Source organism: Falco peregrinus, chromosome Z, assembly GCF_023634155.1.
Source record: "Falco peregrinus isolate bFalPer1 chromosome Z, bFalPer1.pri, whole genome shotgun sequence".
NCBI classification, from domain to species: Eukaryota; Metazoa; Chordata; class Aves; order Falconiformes; family Falconidae; genus Falco; species Falco peregrinus.
In genome coordinates this window covers 43,739,707-43,756,210 of record NC_073739.1, presented here as the reverse complement: position 1 = coordinate 43,756,210, position 16,504 = coordinate 43,739,707, and the positions used below count along the sequence as shown (strand labels likewise).

The 16,504-nt window shown below is 40.4% G+C and overlaps 1 protein-coding gene across 8 annotated transcripts in view; it reads left to right on the top strand.

The window, feature by feature from the left end:
• The window catches only part of LOC101912817 (transducin-like enhancer protein 4), a 98,243-nt gene that overhangs the window by 40,997 nt on the left and 40,742 nt on the right, over positions 1 to 16,504 (top strand). For 4 of the 8 annotated variants that reach the window (XM_055790555.1, XM_055790552.1, XM_055790560.1 and 1 more), the window contains 3 exons: positions 146 to 220; positions 14,006 to 14,210; positions 14,625 to 14,641. In XM_055790555.1, coding sequence (XP_055646530.1) covers positions 146 to 220; positions 14,006 to 14,210; positions 14,625 to 14,641 — 297 coding nt within the window. The remainder of the gene's footprint in view (positions 1 to 145; positions 221 to 14,005; positions 14,211 to 14,624; positions 14,642 to 16,504) is intronic. The other 4 variants (XM_055790553.1, XM_055790559.1, XM_055790557.1 and 1 more) reach the window with 3 other exon arrangements.

Below are 16,504 nucleotides of genomic sequence, written 5' to 3'. Positions count from 1 at the left end.
ACAGAATGTGTCTGTCTGTTAAGAGAACAGTTATTTGAAGCCCTGCACGTGTTTGAAAAACAAAGGAAAAAGATAAAAGGAAGAATCTGTGTGTAATAATTTAGAAAACAAATAAATTTATTCTGTTTCTGATCTTCATTTATAGCACCAGCAACAAGTGGTGCAGGCTGTGGAGCGTGCCAAGCAAGTGACCATGGCAGAACTGAACGCAATCATTGGGGTATGTGGTCTTTCCATTTTAGCTCTAATAGTGTTTGTAAATAGCTTTTCTTTTCCTTCTTTCTTGTATGAACTCATTTCTGTCAGTGGGCAAAAGTTGTGGGTAGTGGTGAAGTTCTTTTCACCTGCAGACTTTTGCTTGCACTGTGCTGAGAGGACTGGTGGGGTGATTAATGTCTGTGTTGTACCGCTTCCTGAAGCTGGGTCAGTATCTGTTTTTTTTTTGTTGCCCTTTTAAAGTAACTTGGCTTCCTTTGCATACCATGTGCCAGTCTGCTTCTGCAGCCAGTGTAGCAGGTAGCCTTTGTACCACACACTGTGCTTTAGGAGGTTTTTTCCTGTCCCTTGATGCCCGTGGCTTTTTCTGGTGGCTCAAGACTCTGAACATGCACCACACTTTTTATTGTTACATTTAAAAATCCTTGTTACTTTTTAACAAAAAACCTCAACAAAACAACCAAAATTGATGGCCAAAGGACTCATCATCAGTGTACTGATAGGTGCCCTGCTCCTAGTCATCTGGAAATACAGGTGTGTGGAGCCTTTCTTGTAAAAGCTTTGATGCTAGCAGTATTAGCCCGGTATAGCAGTCCTGTGAGATTTTATGGGTGTAGACAGCCACAGTGTTTACATTTTACAACTGGAGAGGAAAGGCATAACAACAAAACCCGTGGCTGTTCACACTACATAAAATAAAGGTGAGAAGTCATTGCTTAATAGCACATTATTCACATGTATAATTATGCAGCTGGTGCAAGCAGTTGTTTAAGTTATTCTAATGAAGACACTACAACTGTACTTCCCATCTTCTGCACCCTCCCAAATGCTTTTTCTTTTGTGTATAGATTATACATGAAAGTCTTTTCCTTTTTTTTATTCAGTGTATCAAACACACTTTGAAATGCTAATTATTCCATTTACTTTCATTAAAATTCAAATTGCTGAGTGAAGATGTGGATAAGGGTCGCCAAATAATCAATCTGAAGTGAAGATATTGCTTCAATTATGCCTCTGTCTTTTAACAAGGAAATCGGGACTCTCTGATCATTGCTGACGGTAGTGTAGAGCAGCGGTCTGATTGTAGCTTGTTTTTAATAGGCTGTTTCTAACTCTATTTTGTATCCCTCTGACCACAACAAAACACTGGTAGTCAATTAGAAGATATAAATGGAAAAGAGTAACCTTTTTTTCCTCTGAAGTGCCTGTTAGAAGGAAGGGGGTGAATCAGAGCGAGTCTTGTAGAATCATGAATAACATTTGTTGTACGTCTTTTACGCTCCAGTGAGGAGAGTGGGAGATAAATAATTTCCCAATTAGTTTTCATTACCTAACGAAAAATATTGCCTTCTATTAACATTTTTTGCATAAAGTGAGTAGCTAAAGGTTGGCTTCTTTGTTACAAAAGTTTTTATACGTGTTTGCTGCATGTGCGTATGTAGCATATGTGTATATGTGTGTGCACGTACCGTTTTGTGTATGAATACTTCAGAATCTACTTGTGTACATTTTTGCCATTCACCTTTGTATGTATTAGGGAGACTGCAAAAAGCAATTTGCTTTATAGTAAAGAGTAAGTTGATGTAAAACTTGTGATGTTATGGACACTGGGTATTGCAGTCATTATTTAAGCTTATCCTGTGCTTTCATGAATCACTAAACCACACAGAATAAATATAAACAGACTGGACACTTGTCTGGGAACCTGGCAGTAACTTCTGTTGGTCTTCCCCCACCAGACGAGTAAATTTTCTGTTTCATTTGTTGCTATCTGATTTTATCTCTCCAAGTCAGCTGAAATTCTGTTGCCTGAGATTTTCATATCTGAATTTTAGTTTTGTGCATTAAAAATAGACAGCTCCCACCTCCCTCACAAGACTTTTACCTCACTCTATTGACTTTTTCACTCTCCTGTTTTGTGTTAGGAAATGCTGTTTAGCCCTCTCTGCAGCTTTAGAGAAATTAGAACAATACGGACTGAAAATTTTGTGTTCATCAGGTTTAGAGAGAAGTCATCTAATCCAATCTTTTAGGAGATGAATTTTAAAAAATGGAGTAAATAGGATAGCAAGTTATCAAAAAAGCTTAAGTTCTAGTTGCATGAACACCCACAATATTATGTCTGCACTTAGATTTGAAGTCTGAAAATGTAGCATGGGACAAAAAAAAATGCTTTCCATACTTTCTAAAGTGAAATACCAATAAAAATAAAACAAAGAGCATAGTTAGGAGCCATGGTTTTTCTCTATCTCTAGTTCTGTTGTGTTCTTAAAAACTTGTCTTTTAATTACCCATTGAGCTGTGTACCAGATGAAAACAGAAGCAGTATCTGAGTTGTTGAAGTACAACCGTAGGTTAAGTTTCACTGTGCTTGGGGGGGACCCTGTTCAGTTCACCTCATTCATGTTAAACCCCTTTCGTTTGAACGGAAGAATTCTGGGCTTGAGTTTAAGATGGATTTTGCCAGAATGGAGGATGGCACAAGAGAAGAATTGAATGTGCACAAATCATGTCTCTCTTTGTGTTTCACATGTATATATTTTTGTTTGAATGTGCTCTGATTTAATGGAATCTGATGAAGCATCTTTTAACTTTGCAATATTATTCTAGCTTCATTGGTAAATGAACCTAATCACTGATCCATGCCGTTTAAATGCAAAATACTGAAGTGAGCCTGGAACCTGGAGAGACTGCTTGTTCTCCTGACAATAAACTAGTTGTGTTTAATGGAATGAAACACAGTTATAATGACTTCTTTCACAGGTCATGTTCAGTTTAAAACTGTTGACGGGCTGAAACAAGTTAAATATCATCTATCTTCTTCAGGAGAGATGCAGGGAGAAAGACTAAACCAAACCTAGGTATCATAAGCATGCTTCAGGAGGGCTGTAAATCTGCAGGCATCCAGTCCCTGCATCTGGTGTTCACCATGGACGGTACAGTACAGCATTCTTGCTCGGAGCAATTTGTAGTGCACATCCAGAGCTCCTTTCCAGTCTGGGTGTATTGGGAGTAGTGTGATGTATCCAGTTGAATCTTGTCCTGTGTCGTAGCTGCCGTGTTTTTAAATTAGAATCTTCAAGATCACACTGTTGGAACAACACACAAATTGTAGCCTTAAATCAGTAATACAATCTGATTAGGATTGATGTTTTCATTTCCTGTATTATTAAATTGAGTTGTCTAGCTCTCTTAAAATGTTTTTGGGTTGTTGTTGTTTTATTTTTAATCCATTATACTACATAATCGGAACATGCTGTGTGAATGTGGTTACGTTTTAATAAGGGAACCAGGGAATTAACTTGTAATTTTATAAGAATTGTATCAAAGTCTCCCCCCCTCCCCCATTTAAAGTAGTCAGTTTTCAACTGCAGTTGGGTAGTAAGGCAGAAATGGAGGCTACTGCTTGTGTGTCTGTTTATCATACAGAGAGATAAATGTACCAAAAACTTAAGAACAGGTATGTGATGGTGTTCAAAGAAAATGCAGTTTAGCACAAGAAATGCTGAACCTCAATTTTTAGCAGTGACATTTTAATGATAGGAAGTCTGCAAAATTATTTGCCATCAATTGTGAAGGCAATAACAAGCCTTGGTGGTTTTTCACACCCTCTGTGTTAAGTGCTTTCAGAATGACAGCGTAAACTGTGTTGGAGAACTCCAAGGAAGTAAAACTGATTAAAATGTTCATGCTTGAATGGTGCTGATGGAATAGTTCATTTGGACTTTCTCTACCTCCTGCAGCTCAAGCTGAAATATTAAAATTCAGTGGATTTAAATCTCTCTTCCCTCAGCTCAGGAAAAAAACATTACATTTTAATAGGTTTTAAACTCATAATTCATTGGTTTGGAGCAGCACTATTAAATCTATTTAAATATTACTTGTATTACTAAGGAAATGATTTAAATTATTTTTTCTTTACCATTCTATACATCTAAGTGGAAAAAAAAAAAAGGCTTTGGTTTAATTTTTAAGCATTTTGTTTTATTATGTCACTTTTACTGTCTTTTTAAAGAATAAGCAAATGACAGTTACTGGAAGAAAGGACTCCTGTATTGTCACATGTAATCATCGAGCTGTAAAGTTCCTTCTTAAGTACACTGCTTGTCACAATTTCTACCCATTTTGAGGCTGAGGTGCTTGTTTGACCCATCTCTAAAGATTGCTTTCAAGCGAGTAGTCCATTTTACAGCTGTGGAGAACAATGCTTGTTTAAAAAATAACAGTATGCCATTGCAGGTGCATAAACCTTTGAAAGTGGTGCGGTGTGGCTAAGTGCACACAATTCATAGTAAGAACTTGGCATCAGTGCATGCTGTTATTGCTGCGGTGCCAGTGGTCCAGGGCTCCATCCGCCAAATCCTCAGGTGCTTTTTTTGCGTTGGTGCTTAATGTGCAGAGGCATCTTCCATTCCTCACAGACGGTGGGTTGTTTCTGCCTCTTGTGTGTTCTTGTGCTGTGAGGAAGAGCGAGGGGTTTTCAGTTGAGCCAGTGCTGCTGGGGGGAAATGTTTTGATTCCAGTTTGGCAAAGTCATTCCTGGTAAGTGTATGTGTTCAGAAACAGGAGGTTCAGGGAGGATGGGGAAGGGCGGTAGAATGAGCAAGTGTGTTGTAGCACTGGGGCAATAGTCACTTGTCTCTCTGGCCCTTCTGTATTGCTTGTTCAAAGGAGTATTAAGTGGTGGTTGAAGCTTACAATGCTGTTGTTGGCCACCTGCTGTATGTTGTACACAGGTTGTTACAGTGGGAAGCAGCAGAGGAGCTTGACTTAATGGGTGCATGCTTTGAGTTGTGTTTAATTGTGTACCCTGAAGAAATGTTGAAATTCACTCCTCCCCATTTAATTACTCTTGTTTTTTGTTTGTATATGGAAGATATGTGATGATATGGCCCTGCAAATTTTTTGATGCTACCTAGTCCCTGAAATTCAATTGTGGGAGGAACTGTAGATACAGAAAGCTTTTGGGTGAGCACTGTTGGTTTTGAATTACTCATCTGAAGTCTGGCTAGCTTAAAGACACCTGGTTTTTTGAGGGGCAAAGAGGTATTTTTTCCAGGATTTTTCTTCTTCTCCCCTTATTCCCAGGTGCCAAGTTCAGGGAGAGCCTTGCAGGTGAGACTTAATTTAAATAAATCTCTTCCATATGCAGCATTATCCTGATTTAAAGAAGCTGAAAATGAGGCACAGAATCTTTTTAGGGATTTTTGAGGTAATTAATTAGAATGTAAATAATTCTAGGTTCCATATTTCCTGAAAAAAAAAGCTCTGAGGACAGTTTTTAAATACTGTTGCTACACTTGGAATGGGCTGCCACTGTTGTCATCTTTTACTTGTATTTTCAGTAGCTGTGGTAGCTCCTGAATTTATATTGGTCTATCACTATATGAGCAGTCAGTAATGTTGCAGTGTGAAGTGCAGACCACTTACTACATCTCACTGCCAATATGCTGATGCCAGAGGCCGTGCTTGTTATGCTTAAATAAGTGCATATGACATGAGTGTTATGGCTCACATATTGTATCTGATCAGGCAGAGAGCTGACTTCTGCCTCTGTGTTTCTCAAGGTTTTCTGGATCCTGGCACCAAAGCTATGTGACCACTGTTTCTTTTTTTGAATTACAATTAATCAGTATGGGTATGAGGAGTCATACAGAGAATTTTCTTCATGCTCTTGAACATATACAATATTTTATTTATGACATTTTTATATGCTCTCACTTCACACACAGTAGAAAGGAGAAGACGCTTGGCAAGGTGATCCGTACTCCAGTGTATGGAAGCTCTCTCCAGCCAAATACAGATTTGCCATACTCCATTAGACTTTTGGTCTGTTATGTGTTATATATTACCTTGGGTAATGTCCTTATACTGGTGCTTTGGAAAAGAAGAAAGAGTGTATAAAGGATCTGTTTGCTATTGAAGCAAAGAAGGCAGGGGTTTCCCAGGAATACTTCACTGCAAAATCAGTGGTGTTTGTGTATTCAGTAGAGATGCGGCCCATTTAAAATATGTGCCCTTACTGTACAATATAGCCTCAAGACAGTTATTATTGTGTCATGGTTTCATACCACAGAGTTCTGTTATCACCCCTAAAGAGGTTTGTATATTTGTCATCCAGGCTTCTTCCCAACCATACGTTGTAGGCTGTTGCCTAAAGCTGTGAATGAGGACCAGGACTCCGTACAGTGCATCAGTTAAGCCTTTGCTTTTCTTCGGGTATTTGGGTAGTTCTTTTGGTGTCTTCAACACATAGACACTGAAGTACTGCATAGGGAAAGTATTTCCACGTTAAGTTTATCCATGAAGGAGGAATTTAAAAGGTCTTAAATCTGTAAGTTGTCTGATATTGCAGAATGTTTGACTCCTGTTGGTGAGACAGTTCTTGCTTATTGTTTGGTGAACATTTCACAGACACTTCCTTAGTTTATGAAACATTGATGAACTTACTGCAGTAATGTTTCTGAAGCAAGGGAGTACCGCTTTCCCTGTTCTACCTTTGGAAGAGACTAAGCCAAAGAGAATAAGTGGTCCTTCCACAATCTCAGGGCTGCTTCTTAAATCGAGGTGATTTGATCCTTGTCAAGGCCTCCCTTTATCAAAGCTGCTGTAACTGGGGAACTGTGCTAAGGCAAAAGAAATTGCTTTTAAGTTTCAATTATTTCACTAATGGGCACTATATTAGAGAGATAGAACACTACATGTCTCAATGGAATCTGCTTGGAGAGAGATAATCCATGTCCTAACACCTAACATTGACTTATGCGAAGATGCTGCTTACCACCTAGAAGAGCAGGCATTGCAGTGCTCTGCACAGGACAAGAGCTGCACCAGAAATGGCAGTCTTCAAAGATGCAGAGTGGGTTGTAAAGAATGGATCAATCCAAGCAACCCAGGTTTTCATCCCAAGCAAAGACAATTTGCTGAAATCCAACACAGCGCATGTGTCTGTGTGTTATAAGCACGACAAAACACTGTTAGCACTTACAGTTATGAAGCCTGTGCTTCTCAGTAATTGCTGTCCAGATATTTCACTTGCTAAGGACTGACTTCAAAAGTTAACACACATCTCTTTCGTGCTAGCACTACATGGCTCTTAAACTATTCCTGTGAGGAAGCTTGGAGGTATTATAGTTGCCACATTAAAAGCTCTGGTGATAGAATTGCTTATGGATATAGCAACTCAGATCTCTCTGTAATTAGTGTTACTTAGTTTTTGTTCTAGCTTTTATCGTTTGATTCATTATATATGTTAGATGGTCATTTTTTCACTTTTCAGTCATGTTTACATAGCCCAGGATTTCAGAAACTTTTATGTGAGGACCCTAGAAGAAGGTTATTTAGGACTCTGCTGGGAAAAGCATAGGTATCGGTCTCATTTTCTAGTTCTAAAGAAAAGGACCAAGATTCACAAGGGCACAAGTGGAACAGCGTTTTCCTACTGTCAGTCCAGAGGATAGAAGATTTCTTCCCAGTGTCCATGTGTAGGACATGAGTGGAACACTTGGTAAATAAGGTATTTCAACCAGTGTGCATCTCTCTATCCAGAGCTGATTTTTGCCATCTCTTCATCTGTAACAGAAGACACTCAGCTGCTGCCGTTGTTACTCTTTTCTTTACCTTGTTTTTTGTGAAAAGGTTTTGAAGTGGAGGTGTGGTATGTGTGGCACATTTCATACCACTGGCCTCTGTATGGTAAGACCTTGAGCTTACTTGCATTTGGTGCTTTCTGCCGTCTCTTGCAGGAGATGCAGTTTTTTGTTTCCTTAGCTAGTGTTTGATGAGGCGGGGGCGGGGAGGAAGGAAGAAGAGAGCCTAAGTGGCATGACGTATGCAAACATTTCTGCCCTTTATTAAATGATAATAGAAAGTGGTTTGAAAAAGCCTAGTTCTTCCTCCCTCCACCCCCAGTGGAGAGGAATCCTGCCGGCAGAATGCAGCACTACTGAACTCCAAGATTCTGGGGGAAGGTGCGCTTGAACTTTTGCAGGGGAGTAGGCTTTTCCTTTATTAAACTGCTGGCCTTTTTTACCACAGATCTTTTATTTGCTGGTGTGTTGTATTAATTTTTTGTTACTTTTGTCCTCTATCTATGCTGTTTCACTGAGTGAAAAATAGTCATAAGGGGGGAAGGGAGGACAAATGGTAAAAAATGTATCCTGACAGATGTTCCTATATATATGATTAAGAACGGAAATGTGCTCTGCATATATTGCCTTTCATCCCAGAATATGATTCAAGACATGACTTTTTGTTCCTAGATTGGTTAAAAAGATCTTTGAAGCAATTTGTACAGTATGATTCTGATAGTTTCTTTGTTACTTATGTAGGTGTTCTAAATGCTCCCCTTCTGATTAATGACAGCTATTGATTTTTCTCCTTGCCCCCATAGTTTTCTCAGTGGAGCTTGCTTTCCTTGTGTAGAATCAGCATCCTCAAAGGCAGATTCTCAGAGAGCAAGAAGCTTGGCATTTGCTTTTCTTTAAAGTTTTTTATGTTATTACTGGTCTCCTTATTCTCTCCCTTTTTTGTTATTTTTCATTCTTTTTCCTAGATTTTGTCTATCCTGTGCATTCATTCCCCATTGTGAACAGAAACACTGGTTGCGTGTTGTAGCAGATCAGCTCTGACTTGAGTGTTTAAAGTTCCCGCCAATATCTGATACCTTTCTGTCACACTGGGCACATTCATTTGCACAATGATCAGTCTCCTTTAGAAGAATAAGGATAGCAGGTTGCTACACCCTATACAACCTTACCAAAGTCTCTTCATGGAAAACCAGCCATGGTATACATGCATATAGTTCCAGGACCATTCTACTGGAGGAATGACCTGCATGACTCTCTTTGTAAGCTGTTTTGCTGTGTTGCATCTTAACATCAGAAAAGCCTCTTTTGTAATGGTGTGCCAGCAGAGCAAGAACTCTACAAAGGAATTACAAACAGTGCATGTTATGCCAGAGGTGAAAGCACGCATGACAGATAAAAATTCATGTCGTCCTAAGCACACTCATAAGTGTGTGTGCCAAAAGACTTCTTTTTCTAGCTGGTCGTTAAACCATTGACACTGATAATTGTGTATTCTTGAGCCACTGCTTTAATATCTTTATTTTCTCTTCATCTTGTTTTATCTGTATGCTGTCTCACTAATGATATACTCTGAGCCATCAATGACTTCACCTAAGAAATTTCAAACAAACAGTGAAGGTATTTTATCCAGATTTTTGAGGTCCCCTCCCAGCAATACTGCAGGTGTGGGTAATGCAGGTATGTGTGTAGCTACAAAATATCTTTTTGAGACATTAGTTTGTTAACATTAGAAATGTCTTCAGGTTAGAGGACTATGTTCAGGTTGTTTCAATAATGGCTGTGAACTTTCCAGGTCTGTAAGAGGAAAAATGGTAGATTATTGTGCGCAGAGCTGCTTGGAAAGTATCCACTAAAAACTTGAACCTTTTCCAGGAAAATGGGCTTTGAATGTGCTGACTATAACAAGAGAGCATTAGAAGGTAATTTGTTAGTGGGTTTATTATCACATTTTGCTTTAAATTTGATCTCTTTAAGTTGCATTGGGGAAAAAAATCATGTTAAGCATCAATATTTAGTTGAAAATATTAGTGATACTAAGATAAGAATCTTTTGCAAAGCTTTTTTACCCTTTGTTTAGATGTGGCTTTGGAGTTACTTTACTCCTTACTATTGACTGCCTAGAGGAATATACAGAAAATTATAAAAAACAAAACAAACCCAAAAAATTCCAGATCAGTAGCAACCAGATGTTATCTTTATTCAACATGTGTTAATATGTCTTGAAGGTTTTACTTCAATTTTTATTATTGAGCTGATTTAAATTATCATCTTCCTAACTAAACCTATTACCAAAAAGAATGCAGTCTTCTTTTTGGCTTCTTTCTGATTGCTGGGTTTACCCTTGCTCTTATATTTTTTTGTGTTGGATGTTTCTTAAAAACATTGTGATCTGTTTTGCAGTTCTGTAGGGCATATTTCTTGGTAGCTAACTGTTGCTGTTGTTTTTTTTTTTTAATAGTTCTGGAAAATTTACAGCGTAATAAAGCCTGGTGTACTGCCATTGCAAATTTTCACCTATTATGCATTGATGCTGAAAATGTATGCTTGACTTTACGCATACTGTAGTCAATTGCGATGCGAATGTCTAAAGTTAACCACATGCTAAGAGTTCATAAATTACATGACTAAGGATAACAAATTAAAGAGAAGATGGAGAAGTGGGAAGTGAAAGCATTACAGCAACATCAAAAACATTATGTGATTGCTCAGTTGGCTCATTTTCAGGCTTTCCTTGCAAGTCTTTAAATTGTGTCAGATTTTATGATCTAAATTCCTGGTATAGGCAGAAACAAATGTAAACTTTCTTCCATAGTAGAATATTTCCGTGGTGGGAGAATAGCTGTCAGTTTTATGGCTCCTCTGTATCTTTGGCATTTTGGTAACTAGGGGAGACCACCTTTTTTTAGCACTTTGTATCACTAACTAGATGCCCAGTGGGTTAAGGAATTGAACATGTTTTTCTATCTTTCCCTGTAACCAAGCTGCTCTGTACAGGCCACCTGGGAAGCTGATGCTCACCCATGACACCCACAGGCAATGGAAAAGCAAAATCAAGCTGTGGATGTTGTGGGCATTTGAATATAGTAATAGTGTCAAAGGTCTGGAAATGGCAGTTAGAGATGTGCTGTCACTTTGTCTTCACTTACTTGAGTATGCCTATCAGGAAACAGTGCTTAATTATGCGATCTTATGCTTTTTTCCCTTTTTCTCTTTGATATTGTAGGAGCAAAAGTTTGCCTAGTGTTTCACTTGGGTTCTTGTCATTAGTGGGTTTGGAGCAGTGCCTGATTTTTGCTGTACAACGTTGGTTATCGTGTTGGAGGGGCTCATAGGCCTTCCCTATACCAATACAATCCTAGTCCATGATCCTTCTGTTGTTGAACTCTGAGCCCCAGCCCAGTCTAGCAACACGCATGTTATCGTGTCTGTCTGGCACAGGCATATGGGGCTATACTGGCGTTTTGGGTGTTAGCTGAGATTTATTTAATAGTCTGGTTTTCATACGAAAGTGTTTTATTTGCATCATTACAGTGTGCCTAAATTGCACCAAATTTCAGCTGTATCTGTGAGTGACGCTTTTGTGACTACAGGGATCATGTTCTTCCCAAATTTCACATTCCCATCACTTTCCATGGAAGAGCTTGGTCTCCTCAGAAAAGTTCTCCATGGCAGGAAGGCTGTGTGTGTTTGGGGTTTTTTTCCCTACTCTCTCCAGTTATTTTCAGAGTGCTCTGCAATTCAACTTGCAGTGAAAACACATCAGCTCTTGGCCAAGAGGGACCAGGCCAGCCATACTGTTCAGGGTGATCTGAAGCTGATAGATGCTGAAGTATCATTGCCCGTACTACTCTTAATGCCCATATTATGTCTGGGAGGCATTGACAATGTTCAGTACATGCAAGGTGCAGTCTGGGCTTCTGTCTTGCTGAGCTGTGTAGAGAGGTTCCCAACAAAAAGCAATAAAAAAAGAGGATTGCATTCACAATGCAGTGTTCTTCAAGCTCTTTGGAAACCATGCTGTATCCATAGAGGAGGTAACATAATGCACATTGTGTAGTTCAGTAGGCACATCTGTACAGAATGTACAGGACTGTGCAATGAGCGTCCCTTACCTGGTACACTTTTGTTGATAGTGAAATAGTTAACTAGGGGAAAGCTCTGTCACTGCTGCTATTCTCAGGCTTTTCTCAAAGCCTTTGCTTCAAGCCACTGGCAGATTCAGGCAGACATCTTGCAGTGGTTTATAGCACATTCTCAAACAGGAACAGGAAATTCCTTGCTTAAAATGAGACTCCAGAACACAGATTTTGTCCATTCCTTTTCTTTCCCTCACTCTTCTCCTCCCGCCCCAAACCAGGCATGCCAGATTGTTTCCTTGCTATAAGGCAGCCCCATTCAAACCCTGAAGCTAAAGAATACACTGTTGGCTCTTGCTTCATTTCATTGTAGTTAATTTAAATTTCTGAGAACTGAAGCATCCCTCCATAAGAGCATCAAGCAAGCAAAATGTGTTTGATACTTTCTCAAAGAAGGAGTACCTATTGGAATGACAGGGGTTTGCAAGCAGGGAAAGGACTGCACTTTCTCTCTTCCACCTGGAAGATTCTTCTTTCTGATTATTTTTTTTTTTAAACCCACACCCCCCTGCTTTTTTGTATTATTTTCCCTCATCTTTCTTTTGGGTCATTCCCCTCCTTTCCCTGGCACTGATATGGGTTGGATGGCATGTGCGTGCCACTGCCAGTCCGATTCCACTGCCTGGGTTGTGTTTCTAAGAGGAAGAGGAGGATCTGTACTTCCACAGGGGCATGTTGAGGGATGTGTGTGTGCAGTGTGCTGCACGAGTTACCTAGCGTGCTGTATGTGACTTGCAGTCTTTTACTTTCAGCTCACCCACATGTAAAGGTTCATGTTAGGGAATTCATTGTCTCTTGATTGAATAAAGAGCTGTGTAGCGAGGGTGGAAGTGGATTTAGGTTCAAATGAAAACCAAGCAAAAGTAGGACTTGAATCACCATGATTAGGAATTTAAATTGCAACTTTTTTATGCTAAGTAAGTTAAGTTCTTCTTCTTCCAAAGCCCTGTATACAGATGTGCAGGGCGGAGAGCGCAATCCTAGAGGATTCCTGATTTGATTTACCCTAAGTCCTGAGCAGTGACTGCTTGAAAATGAAAATAAAATTTCAGAGCTAATCTAGTATGAACAGAAATTAATTGGACGGTTGGTGGGCAAGCCTTAGACCTGAACAGATCTCTCCTGGGATATAGTTAACATAACTTTTTCACCTGTTTGGGGGTTTCCCCCTCACCCATACTAACCTCACAATGGTTAGTATAGCACAGAACTTGATGCAGCCCTGGTTGAGGTCAAGCACTCCAATTTGAACCTCTCAAGGGCTTTCTCTATGTGTTGCCAGTGTACTGGTAAAAATGACTTTAAACTCTTGTCAGTGCAGTTACTGGTGCATGCATCACAGTCCCACTCAAATAAACCTGTCACAACACAGAGTCAGCAGCTAGAGAAGAGTACAAGGGCAGGCCTCTAGCTTTTCATTCGAGCATCACTAAACGTGCACAGAGTGCCCAATTATTTCAGCATTATTGAGCAAGCCTACAGGAGGACCCAAGCCTTGCTACATTAGATTTTCTTTAGTAATTTGCTCAAGTACCGCTGAGGACACTTAAAGGGCTTAAAACGGTGGCTGCAACCAGTTTCCTTTTCTGGATTGTTAATTCAGGTTTTCTCTTTCAAATTAACTCTCACTGCATGCTGTGCAGTAGCGCTGGGAGAACTGTTTAACACTAATTTTCTCAATTTTCAGGTTTTTTTTTTTTCATTATATAACTGCTTTTATATAGTTACATATGTTTTCATTAGATGTGTACATGGTGCATTTTTGCTGCAGAGTAAGATGTAATACCTCTGTCAGAGAAATAGTCACCAAAACTACAATATTACTTTCCTTTTATTCTTTTTTGTAGATTTTTTTGTTGTTCTTTTAATTCAGCCTGAAGTTTACTGATTGTGTTTTGTCCAAACGTGTGGACATGTTTAAAACACCAGGACGTTTGTGACAGTTGGTATCTGAATTGATCAGATGCATTGGTTGATCTGATTAATTATGTCTGATGTACAGGATCAATCAGACAACCCCTGGCTTCCTGAACAAATTCAATATCTGTGTTTCATTTTTCACAGCAGCAGCAACTCCAGGCCCAGCATTTGTCACATGGACATGGTCTTCCTGTGCCACTCACTCCGCACCCCTCAGGCTTGCAGCCTCCAGCCATCCCACCCATCGGCAGCAGTGCTGGTCTCCTGGCACTGTCCAGTGCACTGGGGGGGCAGTCACACCTCCCAATTAAAGATGAGAAGAAGCACCATGATAATGATCACCAAAGAGGTCAGTGCTGCCAGATGAGTGTGTGGCTTCATTACCTTCTCTTTTCTTTTTTAATTTTCTTTTTTTTTTTTAAACTCTTCCCTTTAAGAAAAAGGGGCAGGGGGGAGGGGACTTTTCACAAGCATTCCTAGCTAATTGCTTTGGTATTTATTACCTAGTGGTAGCCAGAAATTGTGTTCAAATGTTAGAAGTCCAGTGTTATAAATCTGTCTGTACAGTATTAATAATTAACTGTATAACAAAGTTAACATATGTGCAAGTCATTATTTAACAGACATTAGAATTCCTTCTACTGTGTATGATAAATTAGAATTTTATGTAAACTAACTAGTACTTTTTCTCTCTCACTCCCCCTGCCCATCCCCTGCTACTGCTGCGTCCTCTCCTTGCATACTGGGGCTGCTCTGCACGCAGACAGAGACTCCATCAAGGTAGGACTCCATTTCATAGGTGTAAGAGGTGGCTTGAAAGAGCTGCATGCTGCGTTTTTCTGAAGTTTGGCATGGAGAGGTGGAAAAAGTCACGAAGTGAAACTGGGTTGTAATGCTCATGTTGATTAGCATAGCCCTGCATTGACTGTGTATCATGCTTGAAAAATGCCTGGTAGTGGGGCAGCTAGGATTGTAGGTGACATTCCAGCCAGTGGGTTTGGTGGAACAGCATTGAAGCTATTCCTGGATGTAAGAAAAAGGCTGCACAAGCTTATAAGACAGAAGAAATTAGCCAGTAGGTTTAAGTCATTTGGAGGCTCTAAACTGTCGTTCTGATATATTGCAATAATGCAGTTACAGAAGGAGGGTTCTGTCACTTGCAGGGGAGAGGTGGGGTGCTGCCTGCTGTCCTTGCTGAAGCAGCTGGAGAGCAGTGAGCTGCCATTCCCTACCACAATGAAGGTGGTGCCTGCACTGAGGATCCTGCCTTCCTTTTCCAAAAGTTAATTTTCAGGCTCTGAATGACTCTGCACCATATGTGTGTGCACTGTCCTGCATGTGGCAGTGTTTATAAGTAGATGTAATACACACCTTGCAGCTGGTGTGATTTTGAGCATTCAGTGATGCATATGACTCTGATTCAGCGTATGTGCCTTGACGCTTGTCCATATTGGACAGCCACCAGAGCCTCTCGGAGGCTCCTGGGGTTTTAATACTGTGAGTGGGGACGTGTATCTTGGCTCTGTCCTCTACTGGATCAGTCTGTTCTCCTTGCTGCTGCTGGTGGTTTATCAGTTCACAGCAGACTCAGTTGTTGCCAGCTACACAGTTACCTGCCCAGCTGTGGGTAGATGGATGTAGTTACAGAGTAGAGCCTGAGTGGCTTGCACAATTTTCAGGAGCGTAAGAGTAAGCCTCTTATAAGTGATGGTGAGTCTGAAATGAAAGATACGCTTCTTTCAGAAAGGGCAAGACCTATGCTCACCTGACTCAGCACTTCCAAGCTATTTGTCAAGATTTTAGTGGTGCTTTTTTCAGGAAGATGTAATCTATTCGTGGGGCTGGGCAAAAGGCAGAAGGGGTGTTCCCAGCACAAGGATTACCAGGAGTTTGCCAGGCAGATGTAACTGGTGTGCCTTAGACAGCATGGGGAGAAGCACAGTGCTGGGCATAGGCTTTGCCCCCCACCAGGGACCTGTCAGGCCAGGGCTGCCATGGAAGGGGCTATGCCTTTGCTTCTCTGGCAGCTCCAGGTGGGGACGTGTCCTGCAGCCTTCCCCAGCACACCTGTTCTGCCACTGGCAACTCTGCCATGTCCCAGCCGAGTGCAACTGAGCCAGTAGTTGTCAGTTTTGCTATTACCCACATGGCTCTGCATAACAACCAGGATCTGACAGCAACTGTCAGGTTTTTCTGTGAGCAGCAAAGGCACTGAAGCTGTCTATCTGCTGACATAGGATAACAGCACATTGGATTCCACTTCAGCTTCATTGTCACAAGGGCTAGAAACGGGGATTATTGCTTTATGTGGCAAGGCTGCGTGCAGATTAATGATGATTTCCCAAGAACACCCTGTTTGCTGTGAAAAGATCGGTTAAGTCCATTTTCTTTTTTCCTGCACCCAAACAAACAAGTACAAGTAGGGCAGATACCTAAATGTGGGAGTACAAACCCGCCTGGTTTCTTCATGAGTTTGAATACCTCTGCAGTTGAAACCGAAAGCGTTTCACTCAAGAAAGTGAATGAAAACTGCTAGTATATGCCAATCACTGTTTTTAAACAAAATACGCTAGTCGTGTTTCTGTAACATCTGTGAGATGTTGGGGTGGTTTATGCTGGCATGGGTGTTACTGGGAGTGTTTA